General features: G+C 39.4%; 2 protein-coding genes across 2 annotated transcripts in view; one reads left to right on the top strand and one right to left on the bottom strand.

Annotated features, from left to right (window-relative positions):
- The window catches only part of LOC143143125 (uncharacterized), an 88,060-nt gene that overhangs the window by 16,081 nt on the left and 46,731 nt on the right, over nt 1-25,248 (top strand). The window lies entirely within an intron of this gene.
- Nucleotides 17,482-18,974, bottom strand: LOC143154789 (histone-lysine N-methyltransferase SETMAR-like). The gene is made up of 6 exons (XM_076326753.1): nt 18,971-18,974; nt 18,509-18,811; nt 18,245-18,439; nt 17,917-18,165; nt 17,778-17,812; nt 17,482-17,628 (listed from the first exon to the last, which is right to left on the bottom strand). The coding sequence occupies exons 1-6, from the start codon at nt 18,972-18,974 to the stop codon at nt 17,482-17,484; spliced, it is 933 nt and encodes a 310-aa protein (XP_076182868.1).

Here is a 25,248-nt window from a genome sequence, read left to right on the forward strand (position 1 = left end):
CTAGTAAATACAACGTAACCAATTTCCGAATAAACTGTTTACATTGAAATAGTTATTTTTCCGGCATATGTTCATCGTGCGCAAACTATGATAGAAATGTTCTATAAATTACTAATTGTTCTTGATGGTAGATTAATGCAAATGCTCAGCGTGACAACGATAGCGATATTTCCTTGTAGATCGAGAGCATCGAGGTTAAAGGTCCAGCGGGAAATTTATACAAATGGCAAAGTGCCCACGGGTTAATTTTGGCCGTGGATGAATTTCTTCCGCGTATTATAAACGAACGTCTATATATTCGGCCAATTTGCGGGGCTACGATAATTAAAGACCGTAGTGGCTTCTATTCATGAACGGTGGACGTGGACACCATCTAGAAGGCGTTTTGAATGGAATTTCGAAATTGTTTCGATGGAATTCGAAAAATTCCGATCGGAATCTAAATCGATTTGGAATACATTCTCACTCGATGGAGTAAAAATTATTAGCTGCACGTATCCCGATGAAAGTTCATAGATCGTAGATTATCGATTTCGTTATGAAACGTTACGTAATCCTTGCTACTGTCTAGACTATAGCGGCCTCGACAATTGAACGGTGTTTAAAATAGTTTAATGCTTGTCTATCGTATATGCGAGATCGTAGCTATGCATTGCCATTCGTACTTACCAGACGAGGTTATTAAACTTGGAGTCCAAGGAAGTGACGTGACTCGATCACCCTAACCTATTGAATCATTTAATAGTCGCGAACGAAAGTTCGATCCTTGACTTTCTTTTATTTAAATAGTTTATCTTTTCCTAGCCAAAGGAGTAAATCGTTGTTCTACGAAGCTTAAAATACCGAGGGATTCCGAATGTTTCTATACGCTGGCGTTATTTCCTATTGCAATGTTCACTCATTGGACGAAATATTATCGTGTCGCGTACACGGTGTTGAAGTGTTCACAGCGAGAGCAACAATTCGAATAGGTTCGAATTGTTTCGGTCGCTGTAAAAAACCATCGTGAAGCGCATGAAGAACGTTCTGCAGCTGCATTTATTTTAGAACGACGGTTCGCAAAATTTAGACGAGATGAATTCGACCTGTTGGACGCTATTACGTAAGTTACCGGAGACAAACCTACGAACATTGAAAGCGAGTCGTTGATAATAATGGAAATCGCTTAATTTCGTTTACGAACGAACGATTAATACTTGTAACCGATATTAATGGAATAAAATGACGAAACACTTTAAAGTCGAAGCGGTTCTAAATACGTTCTTTAACTCTAATGTGAACATTGCTTTACGCGTCTTGTAAATGAATTTTATTTGAACGAATTTTTCAATTACTTTATAATTGTCTATGGCATGGTACCATTCGAACGAATTTCCATTGAGAAGACTTCGTACTTGAACACGATATAGAATATAGAGTTTTTATACACGAAATAGAATATAGATATTTATGCACACCATAGAGTGTGGATATTTATACGCAATGTAAAGTACAGAATTTAAATGAAAAATGAGAAAATATTCCTTAGTCGGTATCGTGATATTTTTACTAGACCTAGAAACTCGCTTGTTTCAAACAACGCCATTCTTGTTTTTGCTAAAGACGCGTAAATGTATAAATAAACGCCCGAGTTTACGCCTTACACCGACGAAGCATCGTGTTACGTTTCTAATGTTTACAAAGTGTGGTCTACGAGTCTCGAGCGCGGTTTGTTCAGCAACGGAAACGACAAAAGTGTTTTGACGAGACCGAGTCACCGCTCGACCACTAAGATTTAACTCTTACTTCTATTGGAAATAGGAGTTGTGATTGGTTCCCACAATGGCGACCTAGTCGGTAGCGAGTAACAACGTTCTGTAATTCGTTACACCTTTCAGTATTTTACCCAAGGGGTGCAAATTTCTAACGAGAAACGCTAAAAATAAAATGAACACGTTTTCAAATTACAAATACAATCTCTGCTTCTCTTAACACGTGGAATCTCTTTAATAATTCTGGCCAGTACCAATTATAAGTCCAATACTTGGACAAACTTGTTTCCATTTGTCCAAACGAGTATAGTTTATTTTCAATAAACATATACGAGTATTTAAAATAAGCTACGCTTGTTTGGACTATATTTATTAAAGCATTTGTTTCGAATACGACAAGTAATGTATACACTTGGCAATAATTGTCAGATATCCATGTTAGTAGCATTCGAACGATTCGAAATTAATAATAAAGTACTTCTGGATCGTCGAGTAAACATATTACACGCAAGTGGGTAAGTTTTCATTAAAATTGGTTGGATTATTTAAATAACGTCCAGAACAGGAAATGTACTTCCATTACACCCGTTTCCAAGCGATTTCGCAAAATGATCAACGCAATCGTTGCACAAATGTTACTTGTCGGTAAAAAGGTTCCGCTGTCGCAGTACCTACTGTTTTACAACCTGCGAATGGAATTGATTAAAAAGTACCTAGTGTCCCCTGCAGTTCGCCGGTTCTTTTGACTTGCCGATCACAACAAACCAGTTGAGTAAGTAAAAGATCTGACCTTGCGCGCGCGCGCGTGCATATTAAGGCCGGTTTTCACAGAAGTCTCATGACCACATTAGCCATGGAAGAAAACCTGGTCAGCGCAAACACTACACGGTGTAAAAACCCGTGCTTCGCATCTCCAGAAAGTTTGCGTGCCGTTCTGCAAGTATTGTCGATAAATTAGAAGAAAAAGTCACTCGAACAATGTGTTAAATCGTGTTCAACAAGCACCGACATGTTTTCTCGACATTGATGTTTGTTTTCGTATTCAAAGAGAACACATAATCGAACGGGTAAAATAATTCTTTCCAAAGTTACGACGACTTTTATAAATATTAAATTATATAGAGATACTCGTATCTACGGCGTACAATGTGAAACGATAAATAACAGCAGGCATCGTAAGCTTCCGTGTATATTCTTTTCAGAGAAAAATCATAATAACGCGAGATAGAATTAGTCACGGTAAGAAAGATCTGGGAATATTTCAGAATAGAAAAATCGAGTCAGTATAACGTATACTGAAAAATGTTGCAAAAAGTCACGGTGCGCTTTATCGAGGTCTTGACATCGTAGCTTAAAAATCGCTGCGAGATTTAAATAAATTTGAATACCGGTAAAAATATGTTTTTCCGAATGTCGTCCAAATGGGACACCGGTACTTTGGTTAATGGCTTCGAGTGTTGATTTCGGCGATTTTTTTTCCCACGGAGGAAAACCACGCGACCGGAGAGAGAGAGAGAGAGTTATTTTTACGCGTTCCGGCTACTCGGTTAAAAAAAAAATTAAAAAACGCAAGAGGCCAGCAAGAGTTCTTTCTAGATCGCCTCAATGCGAACAGCAAACCGCGTGGTACACCGAAGCTGCCAGAAATATTTTCGCGGCCAATTTGGCCACAGGGACTCGTCGTTTGGAGCGACCTTTATACATAATCGTGGACTACGATAAAAGCAAGTGGCGACGATACGCCTCTTTATGGTGTTGCGTTAGAACCTTAAGATTTATATAACAACCAGTGTATCTACGAAGGTGACTGACCTATTTACTATTACTCGTGGCAGTGTTATCTGCGGTAACCGGCGGGCCTGTGTGGGTTATTCTTTTCGGTCAACTTGTCTAGGATGACATAGGCGCAGGTGTAATTCACGCCAACCTGGCGACACGGCCATCGAATGGAAAAAATGGTAATGTGCATTTCCTAGACGATAGTTAGAAAGCTTCTCGCGCTTGTTGCATCAATAATGCGACGCTTTGTCCGTACAAGTGTTGGTGTTAGGTGACTCGGAGAAAATAGTGCCGCTCTTTCAATTTCTCTTTTGGTAACATCAAAATTTTACCAATTCAAGAGTCGATGGTTTTCCATTTTCAAATATTGGCTACAGATGTTGCTACAGTGCGAGAGCTCCGCTTATCGGTTGTTAAGTGTGAAAGTTGTAACTAATATCTTTAATGGTGAGTCACCGATACCGAAAGTATCAATTTCATGTGTGGGCAGTTTAAGGTTCTGTTCGTCCTATAGTGGGCAGTGTACGATTCAAAATTGTCATAACTTATTGTTCGACCGAATACAGCTCTATGCAGAGTTGTTTTTAATTTTCTTCTTATTAAAAAACCTTGAGCTATTTTCGTCGTTGCGTATTAAACGAAGATACGTTAAACCAGTTGTTCGTTGCGATTTTCAACGTGTAATCGATAATATTTATAGAGCCAAACAAAACGTACGAATAACGATTCCATTGATAATGGAATAATTTTCCTCGTCGATGCGTAACGCAGTCGGTTGCATTATCGATTCTTGAGCTCGAAACCCAACGCGCGTACTCCTTTCTGTATTAATAAAAATCGAGGGATCGCCGCTGTAAATTCTTTTGTTTTTTTTCTTCTTGTTTCATTGTTCGTCATTTTGCGCGCTGACCATCCACCGTCACCGTTTTTTTTTTCCTCCGGTTTGTAAGCGATACGCGATTAGCGTCTGAGTTTTTATAGCTATCAAATTCTAAGGGATGACGTTATCACTAATAAAGGCTCGTACGCTGGAGGTTAGACATGCGTGCATATATGTAAAGTTATAGAAGTGCGAGGTCAAGAGCCACTTAAGAACACTCTGATGCGTTCGTTCGTCTGGATAGATCTCGACAAGAATCTTGATCTTCAGCCTCTGTTCACACTGCGTGAAAGTCTCGAGTGGTTTCGGTATACATGAGAACCGTAGGTACGATGATGGATGGGATATTTTTTTCACGGATGGGATCAAGAAAAATAGGATTATATCCCCCGAAGTGTCTCATTGTCGGGCATAATTACACGCAACCATCTCTGTCGTTCCACGTCGAAACTGTCTTCCCTTATTTTTCATTCCCAAATTTTAAAAATAAACCGTCCACTTCTGACACACTCTTTGACATATTTTAACGATGAAAAACTCACGCGACTGTACGCTTCCAGAAACGTTTCATTTCCGAGTTAAAAGTACTGTTTGTTCGCGATAGAGTTTCGTTAGAACGTTTCGTCGACAGAATTGTTGAAAATGGTTTCTTTTCATAACGATGGGTACTTCTTATTCATATCTGTTACAGTCGAAGATGTCTAAGGGTACCCTGACCATGTACAGTATTATACTTGATTATAAGAAACCGAATCGACTTCGCTCGTTTTCACGTATCCGGGTAGGGTAACTTGTTCGTTCCAGGAATCGACATTTTTTTATCTCGGGTATGTACTGTCCAAGGAGAGTGAGCAGGATACATCAAGAATTAATGAACTATGGACCGAAAGCTTCGAGAAACTGGGGTCGAATAGAGCGAAATACTATAATAACCATTAACGATACGTCGAGGTTTAGTTTCTGTCGGAGGATACTTTTAATATTAATACCTACTCAATATCAATACCAATCTATGATTAATATCAATATTAATATACACTCAATACGTGTACCTAGAATGTTTATAAACAAGGTTGTTTTCATAGCAATTTTATATAGAGTGATATTTACATATAAGTATTGCTATTGGTCAATAGATCGTGGTCAACCGGTTTCGATTGCTGCACTAATTCTAAGACCCGATAGGCTTGGATTATTCGTTAAACGAAACGATGCATGTTTTTCATTCGATTAAGTAATGTATATTTACCGCTACGATCCGATGGCACAATAGAAAATTGATATTTGAAAATGGCCTGTATCATTATTTACATCTTGACGCTAGGATACGTACAAATGTTACCAGCAAATATTGACCAATGTGGAGACTACTTTATTGTTCACAGAATATCGTTTATCATGACTCAACCGATAGATTATACCGCATGTATCATTTTTCAACATTTTTCGCGATACCAAACGCCGCTTCTAACGTATCAGAAGTTCACTTTATATTGTGGTGAATCTAGTAATAATAATAAATCGACGATTTTGATTGACGTTTTTTAAAGGTGGACAAGGATATTGAATTTTAGACGAGGGCGATTCTGAAATTTTTAAAACTACGACCAATGGAAATATTTCGGTACCCCCACTATCGTCTACCCCTGTCCCCTCTCTTAACTTATGCAATATTTGTCGAAAATAATTTTTTAGAAAATCTTTGTATTCGACTCACGGTGAATATTTGGACAATTTTAGGAAACGATATTTACACTTGTATTTTTTTTTTTGCAAACTTTTACTAAATTCAACGTCAATAGACCCATCGAAATCCAGCTTCTGTAACGCGATTACTCGACCAAGCGTTACAAATATTTTATCTCTGCTTCGGGGGGAATGGGATAAAATGCGCAGCGTGTTTCTATTTTAGGGGTGGATTCCGTATTTGAAGTGTAAAACGACAATTTGCATAAACGACTTTTAATCGATTTTCTTCCGCGGGAAAAAATTAACGCGCCATCGAGCGAAAAACTGCATTGCCTACAATCACTGCATTCACTCCATGAAAGGTCTATTCACTCCATTCCTCGCAAAGCAAAACGTTTCAAAGTGGTTTTATTAGCACGACGCGCACGAACGAAATAAGAATATGCTTACTTAGTGTCCTGTTTCAAACCCCTAACTTCTACTACGCGCGAAAAACGAGCAATCTCCTTTTTATAGCGCCCTTGATGAATCGGCCAGCATCGAAAGTAATATCAAGCGTCTTGAAAATCCTGTTTGCTTGGTTTGCAAATCATCAACGACTGCTGCTTCTGCCTGGCAATTTTGTAGGGACGTACCAAGCATGTATTTCATTTGCGGGGTAATTTCAACGCATTCGTGTCACATATGAATACTCAATTTATATCTTTGAGATTAAACGGTCATTTGCTAATGTTATATTTAAAATCATTGTATCGAAATAAATAAGTTTGTATGTACCTTCATTAAACATTGTATGTCCACTTCTGAAGTTCGATGTCTAATAGTACGAATTTCATAATTTACCGCTAAATAATTTGATACCTAAAGTTTCTTCGTAAGAATATCACGTACCTACAAGGTGAACGCATATACAAGGTAGTTTACAAAAAGTAGGACAACGAAAAGATTCAATTATTTTTACAACAATTCCCCAAAAGTGATAATATTTTCGCATCTAATACCTTTAGCGTAAATTGTTCAAAAATAAATAAATCGAGTCGCTTTGCGGTCGAACTCTATTCCAATTTTTATCCAAATTGGACTTGTTCCACTGCAAAAAAAAAAAAAAAAAAATGTTTCCAATTCAGTTTTGTGGCCAAAGTATTGTTAGATTATTTTAAAATCCGTATCCGTTTCACGATAAATGATTAATCGTTTCTCCTATTTATAATGCGCCCTACATGCCGGCAACTTTTTGTCGCACTTGAAATCGGAGGTCTTGACACGACCTTGTTAGGATCTCGGTTGAAGGCGTTTCGTTACCCGTTGCCCTAAGCATGCGGATGAAGTGTGCACAGCGGCGACGGCCACTTTTTCGTGATACCGAAGAACACCCATGTCATCACTTTCAACACATTTTTTTAATCATTCTTCTCGGCGATGATTAAAAGCTGACAGGTGAGACTCGGATCTCGTTACTTCGTTCGGAGATCGTTCGCCATCGATTTTCGTTGGGAAACATGTTTTCTGATACACACGCCCGATTTTTCTAATACTCTGATATCGTACACGTAATTTCTGACTGACGTTCCAACGAATGTATTACCGTCTTTCGGGTTTAGTTTCGTTTCGTCCCACGATGAAGAACGAGAGGCAATTAAAACAGTTATTTTATACCTTCGAAGATCGGAACACGATTAAATAAGATTAGGTTGCGCAGTTGAGTACAATTTTTTTTACGTCGATAGAATGTCAACTCTTGTCAGGTTTATACGACGTCCAATTAGTAATGTATGCATAATTAGGCCTGTGTTATAACTTTTCGTACAATGTTCCTGAATAATTTTCCATTAGGTAAATCTTGTAAACTTTGAGGCAAATAACCAGCGGATTAATATGTAGGTATCAGTTAGTTTGCGATCATTTTTCTCTGTTTGTCGAGGAAACGCGTGATCCGATGTTTTTATAGCGAAAGATTTCTTCCCTTGTTACTAACGACGGTCGTCTTGGTTTTATCGCCATCTTTAATTGATGCAATTACAAAACTCCACGAAGCCGTATAGCGGAAGAACCGATTTTCTTCCATGATAAATATTTATTTTTCCGACGATCAAGGTTTAACCAAAGAAAAAGTATGTCTTTAATGGCAAGAACTGGCTTATACACTGTCAACTAATACCATCTTTATCGAGGCGAAAAGAAAGTAACTAATAAGAGAATAACGAGAGAGCAACATTGCTGACAAGTGTGAGATTAGATTCGGAGATAAGAAACAGATTAAAGACAGTTTTTCTTTTTGAAAGCAATACGTCAAACGCGTTCAGCTATAGCTCATGAAAAGGCGTAATACATACTACATAAACCATCTTACCTGTTCTACTTCTTACTTCTTTAATCCGATCTATACTAACCTCTCACATCACACTATTAATGACCCGTTCTAGGTCGTTTGTCCCTTATCATTGCAAATGTAAATTCCAGGAATCGTTTTTCTACCAAAAATATAGAATTACGATCTAAAATAACTCTCGTTGTTTATCGCTTTCACGAGAAACTTTTCATAAACATTTTCTTTCAATTTGTCCGATTATGCATTTATTGTAAGATATTTTATCCCATCGCCATTTTTGTATCGCGTTTCGAAGTTCAGGTGAAGAAGTAGAAATTTTTAAGTACACACATACAAAAAGTGAATACGATTTCTTTCACGAGCAAATGAATTTATTATTTCGATTAGAATACCGTATGCACGTGCTCGAGAGTGAGCTTTCAATAAAGTATCGGGTCTTAAGTAGGCTTAGCTAATACAGTGCATTTTCCCGACTCTATTTGCGTTCGTGCCAGCTATCTGTTTGCTAATTATCGGCAATTCGCAGTATAACATCGTCGACCTGTTCTCAGAGTGGAGCGAAAGTCAATGTTTCGCGAACACATCGTGACATGAATAAAACATATTTTTTATTGGATCTAAGCTCGAGGGAATCCTACATAAGCAATGAAGAAATATTATGAAACGCGTTGCTTTATTTCATAATGTGCCCGGGGTGATTTATCATTGACGATTGATACACTCGCAAAAAATACGTCGTGAATGTGGAACAAAGTTTTTGCAAATGGATCCGTTCTCGAGGACAATGAAAATTTGAAAATCGTCGAGTACTCGAGCAATGTAGATCGATAATTACCGTATGTACCAGATCTCGTTACAGAGGTATTTGTTTCGAACAGTTTCTGTTATTCGCTAAAGGGGATTGAAAATCTGAAGTCGTGCTGCTGTAACGAATAATTGCAATTATTATAGAGCGAGCCTTTATTCCGAACTTGAGTTGTCAATTACTCGTTGACATTCTACGCATTTTTCGCGAGTCTCGCAAGAATTTTAATAAATACAGCGCTTCGGGAAGTGGAATCTTCTTTCTTCGTTTTTAATTTCGATCCTGATTATTGGAACGCGATTGTAAGCAATGTTTCTCGACTAGTAAACTACATTTTACCACCCGTCCGCTTCTAGACACTACGAAGGAATGTTAACATGATGTAAGAAGAAGAAAAAGATGAAAAAGAAGGCATTCAAGGAAATTTATTTCAACGCGGAACCCGTAAACCAGTACCACTCGTGAGTACTACACGTTAACTAGCAAAAAATAATTGATTAATGTTCGCAGCTCCGTTTGTCGCACTTTCCATCGAAAGAAATTGAGTGCGCTTAATACGATTAAAGATATTAATTCGTTTTGCAGGAAGTGCGGTAAAAAAAAAAAAAAAAAACGAAAAGATATCGATAAAAATAATTTACTGTTCCTGCATCGGGAGATATCTTGAACACGTTGTGCAAACACATAAAAGTACTAACTGGTATTAGTAAGATTAGTAGCTATTAATAGCGACTGTTCGACTGTTCGACCGAACGTATTTACATGTACTCGTACGTACCTATTATGGAGGTTACATCTTGCACTCAAAACTGGGATAACGATTACATCTGTTTGAGGAAACCAAGATTGCTATTGTTTCGTTGTATTTGTCTAATCTGAAGTGCTTGGCTGGGTCTGAAAATTATTATGTTAGATAACAAGTACTGTGGTTCGTTGTAATCGTTAGGAAGCTGTCACGACTGCCTTCTCTTCTGGTGTTTAATCAATGGGAACGCGCGTCGTTGGTGTACATTGCAAGAAACGATCAATGAAATAACTTGGCCTGCTTTGAAATGTGCGATTAAATGAAACTGTGGCATTCTTGTTACGTAAAGACGTTTTATTCTTCGTGGAAATAAAATGAAAGGATCACTCCCAGTACAGATAATTACCAAGGCACGAGAAATATTTATCCGATGAAAGTAAAGTTGAGCGTTATCTCGATCAATTTTTAGTTCAACTATTATTTCAACGAGAGTCTATTTGTTGGTCGTAGAGAAATTCAGGCTAGTTTTTATTCAATACTTGTTTCCTCAACGAAATTTTATTCGTTTTTAAACGAAACTTCTGTGCCAATCCGAGCAATTAATTTCTATTCGTCGAGGTTCAGTTTATAAGAGGATAAGGTTTTATTTAAATTCATTCGAGCTGTATAACGTTTCGAATTAAAGATTAATAGCTACGCGTCTGCTGATTTCCACCGAAACTACATGTGTTATCTATCGGTATTTGATGTAGAGATAAGCAAGTGTGAGATGGTCAAACCCAAACATGGTTATAATTCAACAACAGAGTCAGATCGGTCGTGGGTTTATCCGAATGTTTATACAAATACAGAGTATATCCCTAAAGTGAATACCCCCAACAAAGACACAGACATACAGATATACGCGTACCTTGTAAATACTCCTATAAATAAAGAGAACCTTTCTTAGCTGAGCTTCTGTTTTTCTTCTCAACATCCTCGATTTATTTTTACTTCCTCCTCTAAAGTAGAGCTAAACAGTTGCTAGAAAACCAGAAACTTTTATAGACAGCTGTACATATACTTCCACTTTCACTACGATTATTCTTCTACAAAAATGAAAAGAAAACAGACTTTTATTACACAAGTGTGCAGATATCCTTTCGTGCAATTAACGTTCAATAAAAAAGGAAGTAACTAATTTTATACTTGTAAATAACAATCTATTCCCATTTCGTGGATGTAAATTTTGAATTTATTATTCATGCTTTTCGTTAAGTTTGTTAACATATTATTTTTATAATATCCCGTTTTTTAACTCCGATGGCTTTACACGATGTTCCAGTTCCATCTACAGGCACGGAACTTTACACCATAATGCGTGTACGATGCTTAACATTTTATATCACGTATTTTCGAGAAAATTCTTTTTCTGTTAAGTGTCGTGTATACACGTAAGGTAATTCTCTCCCCACTAAGTATCTTATTGTCGGTACATCCGGTGCGTATAGTAACACGTGGAAGCCATTTTCAGAGAAAAATTGGTAGAAACTTTTTATCGTTTTTCTGTCGCTAATTGACCGCTGTATATTGAGATATTTGGCGAGAAGAGGATGGCCTTTAGCCCTTGGCCATTAAGTAGGTATCTTGCACAGGAAATGTTCGTAATGGCCACTTTCAGCTGGCGAGTACGAAACTGCTGACGTCGTGTCAGAGAGTTTCTCAATCTTCGATATACAATATTTTTGTTCAATCTTCGACATTTGTTGGGTTCATAAAGCAGTTGATCGCGCAAAAGTCTCCGCACTGTCGTGCGTCGTGCATTCACCATTGTTGCCAATTTTTTGGCCACTGTCGCTGTCATTTGCTTCAACGTGATTCAGGATCCGGTCTCCGAGATTAACAGTTTCGGTTCAACTGGCTGATCTACCGCCGTCTGACAATCGTTTTCTAAACGACTCTCTATCCGAGAGACGTTCGTGTAATATCTGGAATATTTTCTCATATAGTTGACGTTTATCCGGGTAACGATCCGCATACAGACATCTTGCTTCGGTTGAATTACATTCGGCAAGTCTATACATCAAACGCGTGTCTGCCATTACCTGACCTGAATACTCATTCGGTACCACCTCTAACACACAAGTTACAGACACATCAAATGCTCGTATCAAGAGAACGAGTTAGACTGACTTATAGAACATAATAGTCAACAAGCTTGACAGATATCAAGGAGTTACCTAGCATTGTATACAAACAATTCGGTAGACTCAATTATATTAGCTCAGTTGTAGACGAAGGGATCATTGGAGTACAAAAGCAACTGTAACTCGGTAACAAGATAAACCAGGGCAAACGTTTGTACCAGCTTTTTTCGTCGTTTTCGCGTCCTCGATCTACCGTTGAAGGGTTCACATTCGTACACCGCGGGTGCAGCTAAAAAGTTCCACTTGAAAATTTCTCGACTCTCTCGACCGTTTGCTAATCGGGCAAGATTTAAACGGTACCGTTGCGATATATTAAATTATCAACGCACCAACGGTACACGGGTTTCTTGTTCGGATTCCCACAATCAATATCCTCGTCTCCGACTCGTTGCAAACTAAAAAGTCGCATACACTTATTGTCGCGGACATCCTGTCATCATCGTAAGAGAACCTACCGCCGCTGCGAGAGGAATTCCACGTTTAAAAGGCAGAGGGCAATTTTTTTCCAATACAGGGATCCGCTCGTTCGTCTTGATCCTAGAGCAGCCCAGGGAGCGGCAATCTCGATCGCGTGGAGATCGGCTTGGTCGTCCGGTAATGTTTTGCCGTGACGAAGAAATTTCCGCGTTCCGAGCGATGAGGAATCCGTCGTGGATGGTGTTGTTGACGCGAACTCGAATAATCTTGTTACAGTGGCCGGACTGGCAGCCAGTGTCAACTCTTTTTTCTCTGGACACACGTGCATTGACATGTACCATCTGGTCGGTGGATGTCGTCGTATAGCAATTGAACGTAATGATATTCTGGTACCATCCGAGTTACGTCGCCCTTCTTCCCCTCTCCTGTCACCCTCCCTCTCCTGTCACCCTCCCCCTCCCTCTACGTCCCTCTGTTCGCGTTCTTCCTTTCTCCAACGCGATCTCTCTCCCCTCCACACTTTGGTGGCTGTTAGCCGGCGTTGGCCATTGACCGACCTTCGCAGTTGAACTGTGCCGCGAGAAGATAGGAGTCGCTCCTTTCTCTCGATACTCTTTCTCGCTCGCCGCGTCTTTGTCTCCTTCGTCTCCCCGTCGGCTACGCGTTAAGAATGCTTCTGTATGTAACGTGGAACGAAAGAAGTCCTTCCTGGCAGCCGCGGATCTAGGATCGATGGCTGCGGAAAAATGCCCGCACGTCCTGCGGCTCTTATTGTCCCGGCTGCGACGTCCGCGGCGGCGATCGTTTCGTTGATTATGTTTTAAGGTCGTTAGGGAACTGACAACGCGTACAAGCTTTAATAGGATTTCTGACGCTGTCGAGCAGGCGACTTTGACTCGTTTAATAACACGTTTTTCTATTCGATTTGACGGATACCTTGCGACGGATTTGGTAGCGGTGCGTTGGGTACCGGACCGTGGCACTCGATATTCTCGACGTTCTTTACCAGGTTTCGTCGCTACCAGGAAGTGCTTCGATTCGAATCGAATACGTTTTCCAAAGATATTTTCTACCGCTACAAATAATTGCAAACGCATTTATTCGAGTGACTTTCTTCCCAGAGTGTGGAACTCGATATTCTCGACATTGTTTTCGAGGTTTCGTTGGTACCAGGAAGTGCTTCGATTCGAATCGAATACGTTTTCCAAAGATATTTTCTACCGCTACAAATAATTGCAAACGTATTTATTCGAGTGACTTTCTTCCCAGAGTGTGGAACTCGATATTCTCGACATTGTTTTCGAGGTTTCGTCGCTATCAGGAAGTGCTTCGATTCGAATCGAATACATTTTCGAAAGATATTTTCTACCGCTACAAATAATAGCAAAAGGAATTAATTCGAGTGACTTTTTTCCCAGAGTGTGGAACTCAATATTCTCGACGTTCTTCCCGAGGTTTCGTCGCTACCAGGAAGTGCTTCGATTCGAGTACAATTTTGAGAAATATTTTCCATTGTTAAAAGTAATTTGAAAACCGTTCGAACGATATAAAAGTGTTCTCTAGAAGCTACACTTTCGAACAGCCATTGGATTTCTGCATAGCATTATTTTTATTCTAATGGTATGCCTCAAAAAATGACACCGCAGGAATCGAAACATTAGTGTCATACATATATACATGATGTGGAAATTACATAACGCATTAAAAGTTCCAGGATGTATTATACTTGTACAGTCGGGCATCTGATAAGTATGTACATATATTGTTACACGAAATATGCACTATTTTCTTCATTTATAAAATTTCGTTCATCCACGCGAATTGTTCTCCAATTGTTTTACGCAGTCTATTAACATTCTATTCTAACGTTTTAATTTTGCAGTAGGCTATCGGTGCAGAAGCAGAAACTGGAATCGTGTATGAATTCTTTGGTAGAAAATGTACCTACCCCGGATAAGTGACAGGTACTTCGCGTACAGTTACAGGGGAATATCGTATTTTATTACACGAGAATTCTCAAAAGCGGTTTAGCCTCGTATTCGATTTTCTTACCGAACGAATACTTTTGTTCTTTACTGTACCTAGTAATGGGGTTGAAACGTGCTTTAATACTCCCGATACGTTTACGTTTGAAACGGATACTCTTGTATCAAACTATTATTAGGAATGTTTTTAAACGATTCAAAACTTATTAAGATACGCCACTATGGTATCGGTAACTACCAATTACATAAAGTTCGATACCTGTTTAATTACATTCACAACCATCCAGAAATAAAAGTAGTAATGATAATATACGATAATCAGTCCGAACGCGAAACATAATTATATATTAGCATCCTTATAATGACACCAGTTGTAATCGATACAAAAACAAAATCTCGCGATCGTACGAGAAATACGTGAAAAACAATGAGAAATGTTCGAACGATTGTCTGGATAAAGATTTATTCGACCTTGCTCGAATAAATTTACGCGAAATTTAGCGATTTATTTTTTATCAGCGATTTCTCATCGTCGATAGTTGCAACGTTCGACGAAGACTTGTAACGGATCGAGACGTTTCAACTTCCAACGATAAAAAATCGCCGATATAAAATTTAAATCACGAATCACTTTTTATTTACATCGATTCGATTACGATGACTACAAACTCGTAACAATGATGGATTATTCGAATAATCTGCAACATTGATAGTAGATTAGCTACATCGTTGTCTCGTTGAGGTCTCAATGATAAATACTTAGTGTCCCAATTGTATCGATACTACACGAAATGTCAAGTGCATCTTACCAACATCGATCACAATTCATATTTGTTTGATATCTCAATACAATGTTGACGAATCGATACGAATGTCTTTGGACAAAAAGTATTTTTATCATTCACATATTTGTGCACTATTACACGTGTTTCGATTGAAATCTACCGGGTTAATTTATTTCTCTGTACATCGTTTTATTAATTTTATCGATAAAACGCTAGTTAAAAAACAATACAGAGTATCGCAAAGTATCTGTCCGAATACATTTGTCCGGTACTGTACGTATCGGTATTAATGAATACGAATCGGTTCGATTATTAACTATATATACTCGACGGTAGGAATATAGCGATCGAAGCAAGTACAGGATGCCAAGACAGGAGTACCCTTGACAGCAGGGTGTCAACAATTCAGGACCGATCGAAGGAACTCTTATCGGGTGCTGGAACTTTAAGAGTACGTGTAAGAGAGTATGCGAAAGAGCACAAAGAAATTTTATCGTATGCTCTAAAAACTCGTAGAAATTTTAACGAAAAAAAAACTTTAAGAACACGAACAATGAAAGCTCCGTAATAAAACGAAGTAACGACAGTAGAAACGAACCTAACCGAGAATCAATAAGCACGGCCCTGCAGCTAACGGATCGCTACCCCGCTGAGAAAAACCTATTTAGCGGTTCACACCTAACAAGGGTATCATTTTACAGCCCTCTTGAAACTGACTTAATAAGATCGCTATATTTGTGCCGTCGACTATACCTCTGGATACGTTTCCGATGCAAACGTCATCGGCAAGCGTATTGTCCTTTTTGTCGTTTCACCATCTCGCGGATTCGTATCTCTTTCACAGTATCGTAGCCTCTTGTATTATCTTTTCTATTACACGATACACTTATCCAACGGGAATTATGACATTACTCATTAACACGAGGTGAAAAAATTGCTTGGAAGGAGCCAATTAGTAGTTCTTGTATAATGAGTGACAAGTTCCTGTTTAGCCACGGTGGCATCATAATAAATACCCCCGTTAAGGAAGTTTCGCCAAGGAATGCGCGCGCGTCCATCGTTTAAACCCGGTGCACACGAACGATGCAACATCCCTTAACTGGGCATAGTTGACACGTTCGCGTTCCCCTAACCCCCGCGTGGGTCACAGGGTTTTTTCACGTCAACGAATGTCGATCGTGCGAATAAACCGAAAGTTTTTCTAAAACTAACCGTAAAACGTGGGCACTCGTTTCATTTCCAAGTAAAACACGTTTCGTCTCATAACGGTAAATTGTACGCGTACCACACACGTGTATTACGAACGTATTGATGCGCGAAACCTAAATCCATCATTTCACGACGACGTGTGTATTTCTACAAATTGTTATTCCGATTCCTGGTGTCCGTTTTCCCCCTCGAATATACTGTTTTTCCTTTTCACAGAAACTAGTTTACCACCGAGTTACCTACAAGTGTCCAGAGTGACGGACGAGGTGCCAATAATTAGCTATTAATTATTGCCGTTACAAGGCGCGCTTGGAGGTTTTATTACACCGCAGGTACCATAAGTGTGCGCGAGCAATGATTAATTCTATCTCGGTAGCAGTGAAAGTAATGGATCCTTACCTTAAATGTCAGCTCAACGACAAGGTGGCAACAAAAAGCAACGCGCCGATTATCCACTGTTGTAGTATTGTCAACAGTCGCGCAGAAAAAGTTCCCACGTACCGAATTACGGGCCCCGTGAAGCCGGCTTCACTTTCGTACGAAACATTTTTCACTACACCTCGATGATTTATATGTTTACATACGAGGGGAATTTGTAGTTTTTACACGTAACGTTTCAAGGCCAACGAGGCCACGTTTCCCCGTTATTCGATCGCGGTCGTATTTTACAAGCGTCGCGGCTTTGCGTATTGGGACCGTTCTGGACCGAAAGAGTTAACCGAAAAAAAATCGCCGCGCGTGAATGGCACCGTCCATTACCGTAGCGAACCCGGCGCGAGTAGCTGGAAACTCGGAAAAATAAGTTAAACGTGACCGGTTTGCGAGCGATCGACAGTAGCTCGTTAATCGTCGGCAGGGGATCGTATTTCTAATGTAAGTACGTGCCTTCGGTAATGGCGTTTCTTTTCGGTCGCCGCTTTGCTACCAGGATCGGCTTATGACGGTGATCGTCTCTATCGTGCCGGTTTTTCCACCGATAGCGAGAAGACACTGCCCTATTTGCAATAACGCGTACACTGCGTCCCGATGTCGACATTCTGTCCCGTAAGTCGGCGGGCATAATTGCCCCTAAGGGCCCAACGGGCATTTCGCGCGTTACGTCGGAAAATTACGACAATTCGTACACCATGAAAAGAATAAAGGGAGAACGCGGTTAAGTTCCCGGTGTACGCCCACTCCGTTCACCGGAAACCCCAATACTGTGTGTGTTCTCTCACGGACTTTTGTACCTGATAAGCTTTACTTTTTATGTCTTGGGAGTTTGTATATCAGGTCATCCCGTAAGTAATGTCGTTTTTGGACGGTGACTTCCGGTGAAAGATATCAATACTTGCATTTATTTTCAATCATCGATACATTGATCATCAGTTTCGGTCAACTTTCTTATTCTATTTTCGAAACACTTCTGGGATTTTGAATGAAAATACTCATTTAGTGCTGATTTTACATCCTCGCTATTGTTGAAATTTCTTCCACTTAAAAAGTGTTGCATCGATCCGAACAGATGGTAATCGCTTGGGGCAAGATCCGAAGAGTATGGTGGGTGTAATGGAAGTTCCCAATTGAAATTTTTAGTTTTTCTACCGTTATTCTTCTGTGTGTCGCCTAGGGTTATCGTAGAGGAATAGAACACCTTTGCGATTCGCTAACGATGGTCGTTTTTCCACTAACGCTGCTCGAAGACGTTCAAGTTGTTGGCTGTAAATCTCAGCCGTTACGGTCTGATTTTGCTTTAAAAGCTCAAAATGAATAATTCCTCTAATATCCCAGCACACGCGCGACAAAACTTTCCGGGGACGAAGCACTGGTTTTGGCCACTGTAAAGATGATCCACCAGGTGATAGCCATTGACGTTTTCGTTTGGGATTGCAGTAATAATCTGATCGAGGAACGAACGATTATTTTGTCGATCTCGTCGATCAAGCACAAATGTTCATGCGTTGGATACGGTCAGAAACCCATTTTCCCAGTTTCGATACTTTTCCCAATTGTATTAAATGTCTATGGACAGTACTGCGGCTAGTGTCTAATCTCTCAGCAATTTCATCGGTAGTTAATTGTGGTTTGAACTCGATCAAAGTTTTCAATGCCTCAGGATTGAACGCTGTTGGTCGACCGGATCTCGGTTCGTCGGAAAGGTCAAAATCACCTTTTCGAAATTCGGAGAACCATCTTTGACACTTTCTCAAATTCAAAGCACGTTCATCGTACACTTTACAAATGTTTTTAACCGTATCCGTAGTTGTACTACCTTTTTTAAATTCGCATACAATGCCGAAAATGAAGTTCGCACACGCTCGTTAAAAAATTTTTCTTCAAGTGAAAAATGTCGATCAAACTGCATCGAACGCAACCGATAGACCGTCGAGAGAGCACTCTTTAAGCTTTATAGAAAGAAGTTTCTATAAACACATCGCCGAGATGCGATTCAAGTGTTCGTTTAAATTACGATAAGAGACGACATTACTTATGGGATTACCTAATACGTATAGGTGTATGTGTATTCACTCTACCGATTTACTACGATTTAACAAAAATTTTATTCATCGTTCCGTGCAACAACCGTAGAGATGTAGATTCTTGTATCGTTCGTCTCGAGCATAGAGATCCTCTTCTCTTTTTTGAGGGTACGTCTTTCAAAGAATTTGGAAAGCACGGAGTTAAAGAGAAAATTATATTGCATTGGCACGTTTCGTTAATGTTTAATTGCGCGAACTTTCGGCTTAATGCGAGCATACACCATATGCACGAGAAGAATGCGGGTGGGGTTCCGGTAACTCTTTCCATGCGAGCAGAAAGTAACCAGCTCCGGTATCAACCATGTTCCTTCTGTTAGGTGTCTTGGTTGGTGCTGGAGTTACTTGCTGCTTATATAGAAAAAAGTACCGGGCCCCAGTGGCATTCTTCTCATAGGCGTGGTATACGTCAATATGGTCCTACCAGATGCTTCGTTTTTAGTCTTGGTTAATATTTGTCGGTTAAGAATGATCGAAAAGTGTCCAATGTACAGTACGATGCGGATTTTAGGAAACAATGGGAGATTGAAACGGAAAATTGTTCCTAAAGTTAAAGACTTGAAACTCTGTTTGAAATTCCTTATAATTACATTAGATAAGGTTCTTACAAACCGTACGATGCGCACGCTACGTTAATAACGCGACAAGCTATGCAATTAAGGCAATTGTAATTTCTTTTTGAAACACGAAATAGTAGTTTTGTCCCTGTAAATTGGTGCAATAAATTTATCTACAAAAACGTTAAGTGCCGTAGAATTTTGTAGCAAATTGCACCGGGGGGAGCTCGTCTGCAACCTTAGCGCGTTTACTTTTTCCTCGTGTCGGGGAACTCGCATGCTGAAACTCTCTCATTAAATGAAATGCAACTCTAATCGATAATATTGACAAGCGGAAAGAATTGAAAAGGAAATCAACGGCTCGCTATCAATACGATTATACTTATATCGCGAAGAATTTCGATGTTATCTGCACCGAGCGCATCAAGGGGGAACGAGATTGCATACTATGTATAATAATATCGAATATGTCGATCTGGGCTCTGATTGCGATGAGTTTACAAATACACGATCATTAATTTAGCGTGCCTCTTTTCTTTCTCCTTTCTCTCGAAACACCTATGGTCGACGAACTTTTTTCATCGTTCTCGATCGTTACTCACGGGATGATGTCAATTTCTTCGTCGAACCGATTTCTCGGCTCGTTTTATTTCCCGGAATATTTTCCACGATTAATTGTAAGGTTACGTGGAAAAATGCGTACGCGCGTTGATTTCGCGAGTTTAGTCGCCCGTGGAGATTTATCGACCGGAAACACGAGTACCCTCGAGGCGATCGTTTGTCGTTCGAGACGTTGCTTTTGCTCAACGAGTTGTACAGGTGTAACGAAGTTAAGTCGAACCTGCAGCTTTTACCACCGAATGTTTAATATTCACAGAAAGTAGTTCGTTCTTTCGTTTCGAGACTCGGCGAACGACGTAAGCGTAAATTATTTTGCTCCTTGGTTCTGAATTGTTTTCATTGCGTAAATGTAATATGCATTACTCGCCTCGAGTTATTTGTGCTGCGGTAAATGTAATTGAATTCAAATATTACGTAATGTATACGCGCCACTTGATACTTGAATTATTATTTGCTGACTTATTTCTAGCGTAAAAGTTCATCTAAATGGAAATCGAGACGATTTCAATCACCAATGGTGCGTAATAAAAATGTCCCCATCGTTTTTCATACGATTCGTTCTGCCGCGTTTCCAATGTTTTTTAACAGTTGTCATCGATTGTCGCGAGAAACACCTAAACGGACACAAATCGTGGAAACGTAATGAAACATTCCAACCGTGTGGAATACATTTCCAAAGCATACACTCAGATTATTATTTCGGATCGATCGTGCGAGATTGTAACATTCTGTGCTAACAAGTTCTACTATAAATTTGAGTAATTATTGAATAAATTATCCAACGTCGTGCACGTTTATGTTTAATCGTCTAAAATGTATCTTTAATATTTGGTGTCATTGAAGAAAAAATTGATGGGCCATACATTTACATACTTAAGTACGTAAAGTATTTACATACTTTATTATTTTAAAAACTGATCTAGCGGAACGGATAGTTTAGAATTTTGTATAAAAAAAGTTCCATGAAAACGGTTATTTTCGAAACTTTGTTAGACGAAGTTTCGTAAAAGAAATAAAACCAACGTACGATATATATAGTACACGTTTACCAGTGTCGTTCGACAATATACTATTGAGTATTACACGATGTTAATAGCGTACGATTATTATGTTTATTTCGTACAAATCGTACGAACATAATAATAAGCAATTAACATCTCCGTAAGAGGTTTGGAGGAGAAAAGAGAACTTGTTACTGATGGCCATGACGCTGAGAATACACGTACAACGATCGTCGTGAATTGTACGTTTACATTCGGAAATGCAATAAATCACTAAATGTTTAGTATTCGGTGTCGCTTACAATTTAAAAGCGTGCGAATTGAGGGCTACTTGACGCAAACACTTTTACATGTTTCATTTCAAGTGGACACGAGTTTTCGTTGCGCGTATCGTGTTTCTCTTCGATTTTTTCACGACTCGTAAAGGTTGCAAAATTAATACTGAAAATCGAATTGTACTTACACTTTGAAAGACTGCTATTGCGTCGAACGTTTTCCGATGTTATACGATTCGCACGATAGTCGTTGTACAAATAAAAAAGAAACCTTGTCAATAGATCAACTTCCCGATCGAGTTGGTAGAATAAATAAATTTATCAAAGAGGACTCGGTCGATGTTACGAGTTCGCCAGAAATTTCGAAACACCAGTAGCGTTTTCTATTTCGTAGATTATTAATGATAATTAGACGAGGTTTTATCGCGGTTAATTCTTTGCGAAGCTTTCTGCGTAAGTTGAACATCGTGTAACTCGAATTGTATAAATACGATGTATTTCAGGGAGAAAGAAAGTTCAGGTCCGGGCTAAGAATAACGGGACACCATCGGTAAGAGTAATGTCGACAGTGTCGGGTAATTTTTGCTCGCAACGTTTGTTCATTTATTGTTTCGACTGTGCGTGTTTCGCAAACAGATGGATCCGCCGTGCTATATTCAAAGACATTTAACGAAACTGTTAATCGGTGTACTTGTTACGCTACTTAAGAGTTTAGAAATCAATGGTCTTGTGCTTGTTAGTTCGTAACATTACTAACAACGATAACGTTGTTGAAAAATTCACAAACGAACGTTCGTTCCTTGTAAACGTTTCGAACAAACCTTGCAACGTTCTAATTCAAGTAATCGGTGACCACCATGGCGTTCAGAGTATCGAATAATTTTCGATAGAATTGGCTTGTTCGGAAAGTCGTTTCGTTTCCAAAAATTGAGAATATATAATTCAATAAAATGTTCGTACACTGTAAAAAAATCGTGGTTCATTTTCACCGAAGAAACGAAATGACTTTCCGAACAACCTAATAGAAGATTCGTCTTCCATCCGGAGATTGTCTAAGATTTTCAATCGCCTTCGCTCCAGTGGATTTCCAAATTCTCTAAAAAAAATCGTGTTTCATTTTCACCAAAAAAAAACGAAATAACGTTCCGAACAACCTAATAGAAGATTCGTCTTCCATCCGGAGATTGTTTAAGATTTTCAATCGCCTTCGCTCCAGTGGATTTCCAAATTCTCTAAAAAAAGTCGTGTTTCATTTTCACCAAAAAAAAAAAACGAAATAACGTTCCGAACAACCTAATAGAAGATTCGTCTTCCATCCGGAGATTGTCTAGGATTTTCAATATCTCAGGATTTCAATTTTCACGCGAAACGGAAAACGCTACGTCACGTTTCAAAATTTCTAACGAACTCGTAACATCGACCGAGTCCTCCTCGGTAAATTTATTCAATCTACCAACTCGATCGGGAATTCGTTCTATCGAAAAAGTTTCTTTTTTATTTGTACAACGACCATCGTGCGAATCGCGAGGTATCAACATCGGAAAACTGTTTCAAGCCTTCGGCCCGGTGGATTTCCAAATTCGTTCGTTCGTTTCATTCATCGTTGGCTCGCGCAGTACGCCAGTTGTGGCGCGAAGTTCCATTTGATTTCATTCAAAAATCAAGCCTGATGAGTATTCATTGAACCGGAGCAGTGTTCGCGCGTGTAACGTCGTATCACGCGTCTCTCGACGAAGGAAGTTGAATGCCGACTGTGAGAAGCTCTGCGGTGCTCTCTGGTGTTTTCCTTTCTCCAAAGGCGGGCTGCCGTTAACGTCTCTTTCTCCCTCGCCGGCGCGACGCCGTCGTGATGTCGTCGGTGAGCGAACGAGCGAGCGAGCGAGCGAGCGCCATCGTAATTTGTACGAATTGCACGTACGCCAAGTTCCGCACACGAGACGCTCGCGGTCGCTGGCCCGTTTCGCTAGATCCGAGCTTCGACTTAAAAATGGCCATGGCTTGACGGTAACCTCCCTTGTTCTTTCGCCGCGAACCGAAAATCCTAGAATACCAACGCACGTACGAGCGATCTGTTGCCCCCGTGACCCGTTCGAGTATTTTCTCGGATTAGTCTGCTCCGTTCTCGCGCGGGGCCTGTTTTTCTTCTTTAGGCGGGCACATCTTGCAACGTGGTCACCGAGAAATTGGTACCGACCGTTTGCCATTTTTCCTACGCGGCAAATGTAGAACACGCAGAATTTTTAAACTTCGCCGGAGACGTTCACTTCGAGCCACTCGGTTGCTTCTGAATCGCACGGGTGTGCAATTTTCTTAATTATATCTGCGGTGCTTGTGCTCCAAACGGTCGAAAATATTCCCAAGGGTTATTTTTATCGGACGAAACACCGAGGTTAAAATGTGGCCGGTAAAATTCGCTATCCAAAGCAAAAGAAAGAAATCGCACACGCGTTTATTCCTTTGACGCTATCTTTTCGTTCGTTCGACGATTCGCCAATTAAATTCGAGTTTCGCGTGTTTCGTCGCGATACGATTGATTACTTGTTCGTTAGATAGCTTCGTATCTAGTTAGTATGTGCGTACATATACGAATTAGATAAATTATTATTAGCGTTTGAAAATCAATTATGAGGCTACGGTATGGTTCACGGTTGAATACCAATGTGCAAAAAAACGAGTATTTTTAAATACGATACCGAATCGTAAATTATTTCCAATACGAGGAATTTTCATTATTGAACGTAACGCGGAGATTAGAAATGTTTCGAGTGAATTTCGTACACGTTCCTTTCATTCTTCGTACATCGATAAGGAAGTATTTTAATAGGACTATAATTTTTTTACCAAATTTGAAATAGTAATCGTTCGTTACGAGACGAAAGAAAGAAACACAGTTTCACAGGTTTTTTCTTTTAAAACGTGTCTTGTTTCGTAACAACGAACTATCGGTCGCGTGCAAGCTTTACGCGTTTTGTCGCGATACGATTGATTATTTTGCGGGGAACGTACTATAGATATTTGTAATAGTGACTATTAATTTCTAAATATAGCTTTATATCTGGTTAGTTTTGCACGGACAGTGCGAGACGTATGCACATAAATTAAATAAATTTACCGAGGTAGGATTGGTAATTGTCTATTTTATTTATTAACCGTTATATCTTTACGGTTTGGGATACTTTTCTCTCGATGTGATCGATCATTGGTCGACAGATTACTGGTCATTTTTCAAACTATATTAAATGGAAAAAGAAACGAAACGACGATTATTTATTTTCAGACATTAACACGGATACCATTTACATATTTCGTTGCGTCGAATACGCTTTTTTCGCTCTGGAAAAATTCGATAACGCTCAATGTATTTATCACGACTTTGAACAATTTGACTGGAGAAGAACGGTAAAGATACAATGCTTGGAAGAGTGACGTACCAATGTATACGTACGCGAGGTAACGTTCTCCAAAAAGTTTCAAGTATTCCTCGTAATTATTCTCATTTGAAGAAAAAAAAAAAAGTAATTTCGTTTACACGATGTACCCGTGTCTTTCGGATTAAACGATTCTCCTATTTGCTTAACACGTGTTGGTCATTTTCGTTTCCATCGATCATCCTCGGATCCATTACCGGGAACCTCGCTATTTTATTTAATATTCAACACTCCACCATAAACTTGTTACACTCGTATACTTCGTATTCGTTTGCGAAACAGTTCTTTTT

The sequence above is a fragment of the Ptiloglossa arizonensis genome, chromosome 2 (genome assembly GCF_051014685.1).
Source record: "Ptiloglossa arizonensis isolate GNS036 chromosome 2, iyPtiAriz1_principal, whole genome shotgun sequence".
In the NCBI taxonomy this organism is placed as follows: domain Eukaryota; kingdom Metazoa; phylum Arthropoda; class Insecta; order Hymenoptera; family Colletidae; genus Ptiloglossa; species Ptiloglossa arizonensis.

Excerpts from the sequence above, each read along its gene's own strand:
- LOC143154789 (XM_076326753.1), bottom strand. Across the intron at positions 17,813-17,916 it reads GACCGAAACTGATGATCAAT|ACATAAAAAGTAAAGCTTAT; the intron begins GTATCGATGATT and ends CAAACTCCCAAG. Across the intron at positions 17,629-17,777 it reads CTTATCAGGTACAAAAGTCC|GGGCAATTATGCCCGCCGAC; the intron begins GTGAGAGAACAC and ends TTGGGCCCTTAG.